Source organism: Aspergillus pseudoviridinutans (genome assembly GCF_018340605.1).
Source record: "Aspergillus pseudoviridinutans IFM 55266 DNA, scaffold_3, whole genome shotgun sequence".
In the NCBI taxonomy this organism is placed as follows: domain Eukaryota; kingdom Fungi; phylum Ascomycota; class Eurotiomycetes; order Eurotiales; family Aspergillaceae; genus Aspergillus; species Aspergillus pseudoviridinutans.
This window is the reverse complement of record NW_025091283.1, coordinates 2,962,779-2,976,958: the sequence shown is the minus strand read 5'-3', so window position 1 is coordinate 2,976,958 and position 14,180 is coordinate 2,962,779. Positions and strand designations below refer to the sequence as shown.

At 50.1% G+C, this 14,180-nt stretch overlaps 5 protein-coding genes across 5 annotated transcripts; 1 reads left to right on the top strand and 4 right to left on the bottom strand.

Annotated features, from left to right (window-relative positions):
• Window positions 1-714: 714 nt before the first annotated feature.
• On the bottom strand, window positions 715-1,773 carry Asppvi_004759 (S-formylglutathione hydrolase; the record flags this gene model as incomplete). The annotated part of the gene is made up of 4 exons (XM_043300707.1): window positions 715-900; window positions 960-1,151; window positions 1,217-1,437; window positions 1,509-1,773. The coding sequence occupies 4 exons, from the start codon at window positions 1,771-1,773 to the stop codon at window positions 715-717; spliced, it is 864 nt and encodes a 287-aa protein (XP_043156642.1).
• A 397-nt stretch (window positions 1,774-2,170) lies between these two features.
• On the bottom strand, window positions 2,171-2,534 carry Asppvi_004758 (uncharacterized protein; the record flags this gene model as incomplete). Its single annotated transcript, XM_043300706.1, has 2 exons — window positions 2,171-2,206; window positions 2,256-2,534. The coding sequence occupies 2 exons, from the start codon at window positions 2,532-2,534 to the stop codon at window positions 2,171-2,173; spliced, it is 315 nt and encodes a 104-aa protein (XP_043156641.1).
• Window positions 2,535-2,889: 355 nt separating this feature from the next.
• Asppvi_004757 (C50 family peptidase) lies at window positions 2,890-9,302 on the bottom strand (the record flags this gene model as incomplete). Its single annotated transcript, XM_043300705.1, has 2 exons — window positions 2,890-4,538; window positions 4,592-9,302. The coding sequence occupies 2 exons, from the start codon at window positions 9,300-9,302 to the stop codon at window positions 2,890-2,892; spliced, it is 6,360 nt and encodes a 2,119-aa protein (XP_043156640.1).
• Window positions 9,303-9,581: 279 nt separating this feature from the next.
• Asppvi_004756 (DUF5321 domain-containing protein) lies at window positions 9,582-10,287 on the top strand (the record flags this gene model as incomplete). Its single annotated transcript, XM_043300704.1, has 2 exons — window positions 9,582-10,017; window positions 10,082-10,287. The coding sequence occupies 2 exons, from the start codon at window positions 9,582-9,584 to the stop codon at window positions 10,285-10,287; spliced, it is 642 nt and encodes a 213-aa protein (XP_043156639.1).
• Window positions 10,288-10,726: 439 nt separating this feature from the next.
• Window positions 10,727-11,840, bottom strand: Asppvi_004755 (transaldolase family protein; the record flags this gene model as incomplete). Its single annotated transcript, XM_043300703.1, has 5 exons — window positions 10,727-10,792; window positions 10,837-11,182; window positions 11,250-11,481; window positions 11,536-11,644; window positions 11,706-11,840. The coding sequence occupies 5 exons, from the start codon at window positions 11,838-11,840 to the stop codon at window positions 10,727-10,729; spliced, it is 888 nt and encodes a 295-aa protein (XP_043156638.1).
• Window positions 11,841-14,180: the final 2,340 nt, after the last annotated feature.

Sequence of the window (14,180 nt, the reverse complement as noted above, 5' to 3'; positions counted from 1 at the left end):
AGGCATTCGTTTGCATGATTAGGCGTTGATATACAGCGTTCTTTGTCATCTCGATTTATTCGGAAGCGACGAGTTGGACAAAAAGGAGACAACATTGCTACTGAGGCGGAGGCAATGCAGAAAACGGAGAGAGCCGCATGGTCAGGGTGACCGCTGCTGGTACGAGGTGAGGACCTGGGTTTTGGCTGGGTTTTGGTACGGGGAATGGCGGTCTCGGATGAGTTCTATGACTGGGGCATACTCGCCAGGTGGAGTTGTCGGTATCTTACGAGCAGTCGGCTGGACTCGTTTGCCAGTATCATGGCAGATTTCCGATGTTCAGCGGACGAGGGATACCCATCAACGAGGGTTTATGTATGTACGGTCTTGAGAACTTAATGATAAATCATGAAAAATATGAGATACAACATCAATAATACGATTTGGATTGCCCATTATCCTGTGCACAGAGAGTAGTAGATACTGAATATTGGACAAGATCGTTGCTCTTTGCGAGTTGTTCGGACCGGCCAGCCTGCTAACCTTTCTATATATGTGACTTCGGCGCCCGACGCTCACTTTTATCAGCTATCATCATCAGAAGACGCCAGATACATGTACAATTAGGCAGAGCACTTCAGCATCCACAGCGACAGCAATCTTCAAGCGAAGTACTCGGATAGCTTTGCGTGTTTCACTGAATGACGCAATCACAAATTATCAGGGGGAAACCCACTAAGCAAAGAGATACTTGGCCGCATGCTCGACATGGTCATCCGAGAACGTCGCCATGGTGTAGTAACTATGGTCGTAATCAGGCTGGTAGCGGATATTGACGCCCTCAACGCCAGCCTCCTTGGCGGCCTTCTCGAAGTTCTCCGGGAGAAGCTGGCCCTGCTTGTAGAAGTTGTCGCCGGTACCCTGCGCCATTCAGTCAGTCTCGCTCCAAACCAAAGGAAAATTGCCAGAAAGACACGGACCACGTCAATGAGGACATCCAACCGCCCCTTCCACTTCTTCACTAGCTCGGTGGCATCGTGCTCCGCCCATTTCGCTTTCTGGTCTTCGCCGAAGTAGCCCGCGAACGCCTTCTGGCCCCAGGGGCAGTTTATGGGGTTCGCGATGGGTGCGAATGCAGAGACGGATTTGTATTTGCCGGGGTTACGAAGGAACTGTCACGCACGACACTTGTCAGCCTATCTATTCCCTTTCTGTCCAACTAAACAAGTCAACATACCAGCGTCAGAGCACCGTGACCGCCCATACTGTGTCCCGTGATGCTGACCCTACTCGAGTCGAGCTGCGGAAACGCCGCGAAGACCGTCTTGGGGAGTTCCTCGGTGACGTAGGTGTACATGTTGTACCCGTTGTTGTAGGGGGCCTTCGTCGCATCGACGTAGAAGCCGGCGCCCGTGCCGAAGTCCCATGAGTCGTTTTCGCCTTCGATGTTCAGGCCGCCTGTTCTCGGTGCATTGCATCAATATGTGTGTTATCATTGACCGGGGGCGGGGTGTTATGCTGTAACGTACGAGGGCTGGTGTCTGGGTAGAGCACTGCGATGCCTTTCTTGCTTGCGCCGTGCTGGAAGAAGCCCTTCTCGGAGCAATTGTCGGCTGTGCAGGTTAGGCCGGACAGGTAGATGAGGACAGGGATCTTCCGGGATGAGTCCTGGAAGGCCTGTGGGGGAAGGTAGAGGTTGAAGTTCATCTCGCATTTTGTCGAGGTGGCGGCATGGCTCAGCTTCAGCAGCTTGCCGCCAAAGGAGGCGATTGTGGCTTTTGTGGTGACGGACATGGCTGTGGGATCTTGATCTCAGTTGGTCTCTGTGGCAGAGTGTCAAACTGCAAGGTCGTAGTAGGAGACGAGATGGAGCGGGTGGTTTTTGTGACGRAAGGGTGGGGGAGGGGAATGAGGGGAACCGTGAGGGGCAGCAACTCCATCATCATTCTCCTGTCTTCTCCCCACCACCTTTTCAACGTCCGATGGAGATACTCTATCTAGAGAGGTACTAGACCTCCAGAATAGCTTCCTCCAATCAATGGTCTGATGTCCTCTTAGCAGAAATAAATACCGAGTCTCCAGGCGAATGATAAACACACTGTGGATCCTGCATTCCGGAAAACATTGCCCTTTATGGACATGAACTACACATACAGAATGTGAGGACTGTCTCACTGTGTAGAGATAGTTACTAGAGGTGACCCTCCTTCATCTGCATCTCAATTCCCTAGATGAATGGTAAGAAACTTATTAAAACAATGAAGGTGCAGACCAACCTCAGCCCATACAACGGACCCTTTAGGAATTTTAGGAATACCGTTCTCTTTGATGAGCGACTTATCCATGATCTTCCCATCACAGAGCCACATTCTAGGACCGGTTGTAAGGGGCCCAAGCTCCCCACTTTCATACATCCGTATGAGTGCCATAATATTGATCCTTTGGCGTTGGTTTTCAGGATAGTCTAGGAGTTCTTTAAGCTGTTCAACACGTTCATGAGGCTGGTAAACTAGGGGAATCGGACAGGCAGGGCCGAACTCGTCCTCTTGGGCCATTTTGAGTCTGTGAATTATAATAAACGCAGTTTTCACCTGGTCCAGGTAATGGTGGGTTGGTCTTTCTTGTGTTGCTAGGTAGTTGGGGAGTTGGCGACTTGGGTTGACCAAGGCAGAGGTTACGTATATTGTATTGGGGCACTAACCATGGAAAGGACAGGTCGTCCGTCGCCTTTGATCTCATAAATATTCACAGAATGTAAATGCACAATACCAATAATAAATGCACTCATTGGGACATCCCCTAGTGATCTACTTTCCCCAAAACTCCGATAGTGCATGAAACAGACCAATCTCGCTGAGCCAACGCCAACACCAACACCAACACCAACGCCAAAACACAGAATGTACATGTCTATTCCAAAAACACCGAAGGAATTCCGTAAATGACCGGCGCCGCGCCATTCAGGTACTTCAACACACAGGCACTTCGTGACTTGGATACTGCTTCATCCAGCGTCACTGGGTCAGAAGATGCAGTGCCGCTCGTTTTTGCCGATCTGGACCTTCCCTTACTCGGGAGCGTCGTTCGTTGGCCATTGGTATCCCGGTCTCCGATAAGTCCCCATTTCTCGAACGTAGACTTGGCGAAGCGATCAATATCTTTGTCTGTCACATCCCACAGCGTCGCAACGAGAGCGGGACAGCCTGCATGCAAGTAATTCATTGGGGTCCCGTATGGCTCGTATTCGCCCGCTTCGGTCAGTGTGCCACTGCTACATCCCATGAGGAATGTAACTGCGCATCGGTCAAGACGTTTGATGGTCCTTCCACGGATATACTGTGCGCCGCTCCCATGGCCAAAATACAAAAGTAGGCTCTTGGATTCCAAGCCATCTTTGAACTCCTCTTCGGTCGGCTCTCGCTTGGCGATCCCCGTCCAAGTAGCCAAGCGGCCAAGGTCGGCCTCGAAAGTGTCTTGCGTTGTTTGAAGATCTCCTGTAGGGTTGAGAATATATGTACCATTTTCGCGGTCAATAGCAAATCCGGGGCCGCGGCCCTTTACTTTGATGATGCTCTCAGCCTGGAGAATCCGCTGGCGCAGACATTCCAAGGACGGCACACGACATACCGGCAATCCTTCCAGACATGGAAGTGATTCCCACGGGAACAAGTGTAGTGCCTTATCTAGGACTAAGACAGTATGTTGCGGTTGCTGTCCTTCTCGTAAGCGGCGCACCGCTTCATGGTAGCCTCGCACGGCATCAAGGGTCTCGACCACCATCATATCGAAGTCGATTTCGTCATAGGCATTGCGTTCCCCTTGGAATTGCAAGATGTCGACCACAAAGTACAACAGATCCATCAATGTCTCCTCAGGGTCTTCCTGGCCTTCTAGGTCGTTCACACCAACGAACAACTCCAAGACATTGCGATGTAATGACAACCTCGGAGTTGCTGCACGGCCGCCCTTTTGTCTGGAAGGGAGGTGTTTGTCTAGGATGTTCTGAAACGACGTTGCGAACCGCGAGAGGGCAGCCTCGTTGTGAGCCACCGGTGAAAAGATGCCCCGGAAACCACCGAACCAGACGTTCTCAATGTTTTGCAGCAAGTTCTGCAGGCGCTGGTCGAGGGCTTCGCGGTTTCTCCACCACTCCTTCTTGGAGTGCCTGTCCTTCTGTAACTTCGCGGCATGTGCACTTTCGTTCGCCAGCTTGATAATTTCCTTCATCTCTCCTCTTCCGTCTTCGAACGTGAACTGTTCCTCGTCGTCTTCGGTGTTCCCTCTCTTTAATGGGAGTCGAAGGAGGAACGGCGAGTGATCCTTGCGTAGCCGAGAGATGATGAATTCCGTGCAGTCGGCGCTGACGGACAAGGAAAGTACATTCCAGTTAGACGGAAGAATATCGATATATTCTTCAGTAAAGGTGCTGCATAGGTCTACCTCAGGTTCTGCTGGAGAGCCATGACCTGGCCAAAGCAGCGGATCATTGAAGTCGGAAAGTTGCCTATCAATACCGATAGCGATTCGTTCGCGCGTAAAGGCGCCGATACGGCCGATTTCTGACAGCTCAGTTAGTGATCTATCCAGTACTGACGATTAGGGCAACACCTACCATTCACATTCGCTGGCGGCTGAGACCATGGCATTGGACTCCCAGGCGCAGTCGTATGAGACAACATTGAAATGCGGCTCATCAGCCGGGACGCCATATGGCTGTCCAAAGTTGATCCCAGAGCCGTTGCAGCGGAAAATACGTTGTTCAGACAATCACCAGCCTTGGACAAAATATCGATGAAATCCTCGCTAGCTTTCGCATGTTTGGACCGCGCTGCTCTGGCAGGTGCTCGTGACTTACGTGTAGTGGTCTGTTTAGTGGAAGGGGTCTCCTCGTTCGTCACCTTCCTCGGCGACTGTAAAGCAGGGAGGGATATTGTCGATTCTGGCAGAACACAGTAGACCGCATGCGACGCGAATTGCCGTATGGCCTCAGCAAGGTGATGTTCACTTTCTTTTAGATGCAACGATATTTGGCTGTTTCGAGACGTAGCAAACTTTCGCGCGTCAGTCAACAGTCGCGAGGCTTTCTCAAACTCTCTTAGGGCACGCGAACATGCTGCCTGTTGTTGGAGGATGCCACTTCTAAGTTGCGAGATAGACTGCGACATTGTCCCATTTGCGTCCGGTTTGCCGGCCAACTGCTTCGGTGCTGTCCTTGAGGATACAGTAGTCGCACGAGTTCTCCGGGCTGTTGTTGTACTAGGTTGTGTTCTCCTGCTACTTCCCCGAATTCGTAGTTTGTCCATTCCATCTTCCAGCTCAGAAATGGTCGACTGTAGAGGAAGCGGTTCGGCTGTCTCCAAGGCTGTCACGTCGGCCATTATCCGGTCCGCCCTCAGGAGAGCTTGCCATTCGTCGTGGTAGTTGCCCTGCAATCTGTGAAGGGAGGCAATGCTCATCTGCAGAGAAGCGAGCTCAACACTGCTTTCCAATTGTTTTGATAGTTGCTCTGCAGCTGCTAGAAGCTCTTGACCTTCTGAGAGACGTCCACCAAATATCCAGTAAGAGCCCAGCTGGGCTTGGGAAGCGATCAACCGGACGTTCGCATTGAGTGTTCTGTTGATCTTTAGGGCTTGCTCCCCGTAGTAGACAGCGTCCTGAAATAGACCATAGTGGGCAGAAAAGTATGCAAGATTCAAGAGAGCAGTATGATGCGAGCCGACATGAGGCCAAAACGGAGCTCCCTGAGAATAACTGACGGTGTGATTTGTCGTTGAGACTGACTGGGACACATCAAGCCTTGCCACTCCATCAACAACACTCTCAAGGTCGGAGCCGCGGCTTGCAGACAAGGATCTCTCCTGCTTCCTTTGGGATATCCTTTCAACCTTCGCCCAGATTCGGCAGTTCAGCTTGACGCATAATTTGGCAAAGAAAAGAGCCTGCGTCACAGAGCCTTGAGCGAACGAAAGCCGCGAACTCATGAGAACCGCATCCGCCACCAATCTTTCCCATCCTATCTTGGATATGATAGAGCCGTTACTCAGGTCCTCCTTCTTCTGATTCTTCTCGTACAGAAGCCTTGATGTCGACAGAATGCCTGCTGCCTTCTCCAGTTCTCCCGTCTCGAGTAGGTATTCCACTCGGGCAAGTCGGTACGATAGATTTGCCAGGCAAGAGACTTCATTTTCGTTCAGATATCGATCAGCGCGCGTAAGGAGAGCTTCGGCCTTCTTGCAGTGCCCTAAGCGACAGTACTGCGAAACCAAACGTGATAATATGATCATGGCTTCAGAAAAGTCCCTAGTCCCTTGGACCTCCGTGATGCGTAGGACCAGTTCGAGAGCGACGAGCTGGAGTTTCCAGAGCCCGTAAATCTCCGTGTAATCTACAATGGCTTTGACCTGAAGAAAGTAATAGTCCACATCGTCAACGTAGGAAGAGAGCGTATCTTTGTCTGGACAGTTGCGCATCATTGAATTCCACGAGCACAGTATCCGATCCAACTCATCTGAGCGTAGGTTCCCCTCATGAAGACCTAGAGTGAGACAAACTGAATTCTTCAAGTGTGTCGCGTAAAGTTCCATATCAGTATCGCTGCCAACTTCTTGAGCGCTGCTGAGGCATTTGGCGCTTTCCTCGACAAGTTGACTGATGGTTGAAAGTTCTAGAGAACCTGAGTGCTCCAGAGAGAAGCGCAAACCCATCAAGATGACCCGTAGACGACGGATGGGCCGCGATTCAGGAGAGTATACTTCCAAGACTGTACTGAGGAGCGTATCAAATACCGAAGGGAAGCCCTCATCATTATGAGCCTGAGATGGTAATTCGCTCAGAATACCGAGCTGCCATTCCAGAAGGAGGCCCCTCTGTAAGGACTCAACGGTAGGGCAATCGAAGAACTTGGCATGTTTCGTGTCCCGGAGCCGCAAATTCGTCCTCAAAAATGCAGAAAGTATGCGGTTGAAAGTAAAACTGCTGCTCTTCGGGTCTTGACACGTCCGGTGCGGAGAGACACTGACGGTATTGGATAGGAGTTGCTTCAAGACCCCTGCACTAATATGCTCCTTGAGCGAATCTCTGAATGCTTCTGCAGATTCAACGCCCATGTTCGCTTCGAGGTATAAATGAGCGAGTCTTTCGTACTTCAAGGCTGCGAATCCTGTTCTTCGTTGAGCCGGCGAGCAATTCTCGAGAAAGTTGATTGATTGTCTCAAAGTATGCATGAGCTCGCGACAACCTTTCCCGGACTCCTTGTCTTTGATATACCGAGACCAGAACAGATTGGACAGTTTCACAAATCCCATGCCACTCTCGTTCTCATCCGATCGCTCCTGTTTCCCTTCTGCTGTGCATTCGATCGCCACCAGGAGGCGTTGGCAGTCGGAGAATGTCGAAAGCAGTGACTCCCATGAAGGACTTTGTGACATGACGGACAATTTACCAACTGCGAGAGCTGAATCTACCGCAGCCAGCACGATGCTTCTACAAGTGTCGAGCCGCTTGTAGAATAGCTCGAGGTTTCCTTGATGCTCATCTGCAGAAGGTTTCTTCCCAAGGTATCGTCGCAGGAATCTCACAAATCCGTTCAAATATGCGTAAATCTTCGGGAAGATCTCCCTTTCCTCGTCAGTAGCATGATGTTCCTTGACAACCTTCTCCCCCAGCCAGCTCATTGCAATCTTTTTCAACTTCGCTGCTTCGACTAGCAGCTCATCTAAGTCATTCTCATTTCCCCTAAGAGGCGTAGCAAGGGCTGCAGTAACTTCAGAGAGAGACATGGACGCGCTCAGTTGACGCATTTTGGTCGAGCTTTTCAAAGCTTGCAAGTGAAGTGCCGCGAGTTTGCATCGTACAGTGGCTGATGAAAGCAAACTTTCGTCCGCCAGAGGATTGAGAGCCTCAGAGAAAAGGGTTGATGCCTCCTCGAAACATCCTGCTTCTTGAGCAAGTTGTCCGAGAATGGTTGCTATCCGGGCTACCGAAAGATTGTTTCTCAACTTCGACGAAGGTCGTTTTTGTGAGTTAGCGACAGCTGCCTGCAGTCGGACGATTGTTTTGTATGTTGCAGCGAACTCAGCCTTCTCGATACCTTTGAAATGGTTGACGAAAGCCGCTAAATAACGCGCCAGCGGCTCCCACATCTCTTTCACGTCGTCACAGACATGATCAGACAATTTCCAGCTCATGCACCGAATCTCAAGCGACAATAGTTGAAGGGTCAATGACGTTATCGGTTTAAGTGATTCTTTGGAGGCGCTGCTATCGTTTGGCTTCTGTGTTACGGAGCACATAGACATTATCGTGTTAGATAGCAATTGAAGCTGCATAGCTGCCTTGTCCTGCGTCATCGTCTGGGAATCAACCGCTGAAGTGATCAGATTCGCTGGGCTGCTTGGATTTGTCAATTGCAAGGAAGTCAAGACTTTATGCACTGTCGCGGCTCGTTTCTCCGCTGCTATGAGCCGAAGGGCGTTGGACTGGAAGGAAATAATCAAGCTGTGCAATGGTCGAGCGTGAGATAGGTTCTTAAAGGATATGAGATCGGACATTCGTTCCTTGGCAGCTTCTTCCTCCGTGCTTCGCTGGTCCTTCCGCCCGACAGTGGCGTCTTTGCCGATTTCCTGGCTATCCAAGTATTGTTGAACCCTCCTCTTAAGGCCCCGTAGTTCTTTGTAGGCCAAATCATTCAGTCCCAGCGATAAATATCTCCCTGCTAAGACACATGCGCCTTGTTCGAGTTGGATATTAAGCGGCCCATTTCCCTGGCTGTTCTGTTCGGCTTTCATATTCCTCAAGCAGGCAAGTGCTAGACTAGCGCACTCAGCGACTGCGAGTAGGCCGCCGTCAATTTTGGCTGCATTCGTTTGTGCATGCTGTGGTGTCTTTGATCTCCTCGCCGGTTTTGTGACGCGATTAGGTGAAGCTGGGTGAAGAGGCGTAGTCGGTACACGAGGTTCGGATGACTTTGATGCATCTGCAAGTGTCTTCAACGTCGTATTAAAGATCTCTGTCGCCAGCGAAACCCTTTCCTGACATGACAAACGTGCTGCATCATGTTCGATCGCAGCAATTGTTGTGGCACCCTTGGCGGAGACGTTTGTTTTAGTTGTCGCTCTACTCCGTCCTGAGGATCCAGTCACGACCTTCTTCGTCCGACTCGTCTTCTTCATAGGTTCGCTCTCGGCGTCTGGGATCGGTTTCGATGTACCGCGAAAAAGAGACTGGAGGGACAACACTGTGGCATTACAGCATGTTGAGGTTGAGCGCACGGCTTGCTTCACCGAATCCAGTGAGGATTCAGGAAGTAGTGTTGCGACTGCCATATCGATCTGTAGTCAGTTGAAGTCCTGCAATGTTAGATGTGACCATGAATTACGGCCACAGACGCATTGAGGCTGCGGAGCTCATGTCAACTCCGTCAGTGCCTCTCAGCGTCGAGCCAAGCCTCAAGCGGCGGTTGTCGCAGCAACGGACACACACTACTCCCGCACAGGCATAGCGCCGTCGGTTCCCCGACTCTCCGATCCAAAGGCCTTTTTGGCCGATCTTAACTTCGTAGTTCGTGTCGCAGCCAAGAAAATAATATATTCTGCATCATCAGCATGTCTACGACTCGTCTATACCATATGGTCCGTGGTCTACCGGGCCCCCGGACGCTCGGGAGACTTCGCCTCCAAGTCTCACCGCGATACTGCCAGTACTCCACTTCACATATGCCAAAGATCGCTCAACCATCGCTATGGCAGTCCATGATCCCCAAGTTCATTCGAAATCGGCGCGCTAAAGCGGAAACTTCCCCTACTAAGTCGAAAGAATGGAATCCGGCTAGTTTCTACATCGTCATATTCATCTTGATCGGGTCGCAAGCCATCCGAATGATTGCTTTGAAGAACGAATATAATGCATATACTCGATCAACCGACGCAAAGATTCGACTTCTACGGGAGGTGATTGAGAAAATACAAAGAGGGGAGAAGGTGGATGTAGAGAAATTGCTGGGCACCGGAGATGAGGCAAAGGAGAGAGAATGGGAAGAAGGTGCGGATTTCTGGTCGCTTCATACATGGCTCTTATGAGGACTAACAATTCTCTCGTCCCACAGTTCTTCGCGAGATCGAGGAGGAAGATTCCCTATGGCATCGGAGGAACCCAGGCTCGGAACCCAGTCGTTCAGTGAAGCCTGAGCAAGAGCAGAAACAGCAGGCGGAGAAGTCTCGATCTAAGGACCCCGTTGTCCCTGCTGAAGGGGTGTCAAACCAGGAGCCACCAAAGGATGGAGCCGCAAGGCGCAAATTGAACTTCTTCTAGCCAGGTTGAGTATGTGGACGTTCCGCGCCAACGCAATAACTCATTCCCTCCCTTACGAGTTCTGGCCCTTCAAAGAGTCGAGTTCGTTTCCGTGAAGCTTAGCGGCGACGCTCATGGTGCAACAAGGAGCTTTGCTGCGTCTATTCAAGCCGAAAACTCCTGGTTCGTGCCATCTCTTGTTCTTACATCTTTTTCTGACCGGGACTTACGCTCTCAGCTCTCATCTTTTGTTGATCCCAGTCGGAATTACTCCTCCACTGATCTTTTCCTTGATACCCAGATATTTGCAAGACTCCAGAAATTGTACAGACCTGTATATTATTTATTTTTTCTGTACAAACGTTGTCTTACGCGTATGAATGTATGATTCACCATCTTTCTTATACTCCGTCTCCCACTCGACGTCTGGTTCATGCGGAACTTAAATTTACTTTCGTGTCTAACCCATGTTTGATTTCATGAGCTGCACAAGTTTGTCTTGCATGTCGCAGAAGATATTGATTGCCTGCAATGGAGTCAGTCATCCTGTCTTCCCACGTTGTGTCATACTTCATCCAAACTTGCCTGTGTGAGTTTCTCTTCACTTGCTCCGTGCAGGTCCCGTGTGAAGGCAATTCTGTAAGCGGCTTCGTCGTTAACAAATGACTGCTGTGCCACAGAGATTGCTAGTGGAACATCAGAGTCAAAGAGAGACTCCATCTGAGGTGCAGAGTTGGGTTGCGAAAGCTGTTTCAGGAGGTCTGGCGCGATTGTGATATGGTCGACTCCTGCCAGTGCATATATCTCGTTTGTGGATGTCAAGCTAGCTGGCAAGACCTTCGTTTTTGCATTGATGGACTTATAATGCTTCTGAATTGAGACACAGAGAGGCAAGAGCTTGTTTGGGTCCTTGAATCTGGCGCCCTGTCAGTGCAACCTTGCTCGGAACAAGCCAGGCAATTCGCTGGAGATGTCGGGCTCACCCTGGTTCGTAGTGGACTTTCAATTGATTGACATAAGGGGCTATATACGTGCACCCAACCTCCGCCGCTAAGATGGCCTGGGACATTGTGAAGAGCGTCGTGGCTAGCGTTCGCACACCGGCCATCTCAAGAGCTCGGCAAGCCATCATGCCCTCCCATGTACTCGGAATTTTGATGCAGATACGAGATTGCTCAAAACCTGGTTGCAGGTGTTGGAAGAGTTGGACAATTCCTGTGGCAGAAGTGCTTCGTTAGCGGAATCCCTTCAGAGGAACCGTTGACATACTCAAAGCGTTCACAATTGTGCTTTCGGTGGAGTAAGAGTAGTAAGGGTTCGTCTGAACATGAACGTGTCCACGGATATGAGGAGCTATTCTCAAGGCTAATCTAACCATCTATACAATCATGTCAGCTACTTAGCACCTAAATTTAGTACTATAGCAAAACTGTCCCTACCGCAATCTCAACTGCCAGCTCCTCCAGCGTGACGCCACTGAATCTGTGCAGAAGATCATTGGCGTCTGAGATGGAATTGCGGATCAATTCTATGTGTTCTGGCTTCGACAGTTCGCCGTACGCAATCGCCTTCATCCCAAGTTTTCCAAATCAGATCATACTCCCGATACTTGTGAGGCTAGGCGACGACCAGTGCAACCTACCTGGTTTGAAGTGCAGTCTTGGAACGGACCCAAGTCTCTGGCAACTTGTTGTCTGTTAATAGACAGCCCGCAGAGACTGAGTTAAACATCTCACTGGGGGAGTCTGATATAGGTACCTAGTTCATCCATTGTGTCACAGTCGACGATGGTTCTCCTGCGGAGAACGTCTAAGCCAGTTTGCATCGTAGCCATCTTGTTGGTGTTCACTAGAAATATCGAAGGATGCTAGGCTGGAGTAGGACGTTGAGAGTTTACGATGCCTTTGGGTTTGGGATACCGAAGAGAGGGGAGAGTCTGTTGTTGAATAGATATAGAAATAGGGGTGCCACGAAGCTTCCCCTCATGACAAACAACGCTCAGAACTAAGGAAACTTATCCGATAGACTGAGGTATCTTTCAAAGGCGCATGACGTCGGGCCGAAGAACATCGCTTCAATAATGTCCGAAGTTGTACCTATCGAGGGGTTCGTCGCCATAGCTTTAAACCGACTGGCCTACGAACATTCGGTTGCTCCACTGCAATAGTCACGACTGTTAAGTGAGTCTAGCACCTAGACTATCTACCCCGCGGTGTATCTTTTTACGGTTAAATGACTTAAGCCAAATAGTCTCGTTTTTCAGATATACATTAACCTTACTCAGTCCATCAATCCTCCGCCCTGCAGACCATAGAAATTCTTTCCTTCAATGACAACAACTCGTGAGAGTAGCAGCGAAGGACTAGATAAATCATCCCGGTTGCGCCCATTCTGTTCCAGTTGGGCTCCCCGCCATAAACGGTGGTGCCGCGATGACGGCAGGGCAAGACGTCACATAAAATTTGTGCAAACAGCCCAAGAAGAGACGGTGTCCACAGGGACAGACAGCACCAAAGACTTCAGCGTAAAGCCCATGACCGGACATAGAAAGCCATGTACTCGTCCTCGCCATATTGTAGATGATAATGGGCTCTGAGGGCCAACCACCCTTTCAGGACTCGGGTAGAAGTCGCAGACAAAGGTAACAACCACGGATGACAAGAAGATTGCTCAAACAACAAAGTAGCATCATTCGCGACATTTGCTGGAACCAGACACGAGATGCTCAGAACCACAAGTTCCCTTAGCCTTGTATGTCGGATAGAGGTCTTTCATCTCATCTGCCTCGTTAAGCAGAGCAATATAAGCACCTAAAGATTGAACGTCTGGTGCACCAATCATGCTGTGAAGATTTTCTAATTGGCGTTGAATAGGCGCAATAACATGGAACGAATCGTGCGCTTGACTTGCGGTGACTCTGCAACATGCATCTTGTCGACTTGAATCTGGTGCTTCTGCTAAGAGAGCCAGCTAGATTGACCCCGGCCAGAAGCTCTGTAGGTTGTGCCCGAGCCAGTACATGTCTTGTAATGGACGTGCAGTTATAAACACGCTGTGGCTGATCTTTCGTAGTGTGGCTTGATAATAATGAACAAAATACATAAGCCAGTTGGCCGATATTAATGCACAGCTTTAATGGTCTTCATCTCAATATTTGGAAGCGTCCAAACCACGTTATAGAGACAGGCTCTCTGACGAAGAAGGGAGCATGTGTGGCCGAGCACATTGAAGTATATCAGGGGCAAAATGCCTTGGGAATTCATGCAATATCAGATCAATGCTAGTAGCTGCATGACCATACGGATGACTTCAGCCTGATCCTTGCCCTGATCGTCGGTTCTGACAGCTGAGGGTACACAGCTGCTAAATAATATAGACATACCTGCTGAATTACTTAGGAAGTCCGCCGCCAGTATCACTGCAGGCTTACTTAGAATTTAGGCAACTCTAGACTACGCGACAGTATTATGTAACCCTGATATGAAACCCTTTAGTCTCATGGGCAGAGAAGAATGGGCGATTAACGACGGGACGAAGATCTCCTTCTCAGGTATCTCGTAAATAACCTCTGCGGTCGCGACAGAATGCCGAAACCAGTGAGGTTCAGCTTGGCACGTCAACATCATTCCAGACGGTAGACGACGTGGGCTGAGACCCTTGAGAAGAAGAGGGAAAAGGAAGAGAAAGGAGATAGGAAATTCGCACACAAAAGGGACGCACGGAAACTGAGAGCGGTGGTGGAATGGAAGAAGAATCTTCCGTGTGGTAATACGGTCGGAATGATTGGCTGGAGTGGGCGCTGTACAGCCGAATCCCGTGACTTGGGCCTTGCCCGCGGTTGACTATCCCGTGATTCCGAACCGCTACGAGAAGGTCCGGCACTCAAGTTCGAGAGGTTCTTCTAGACGACGACG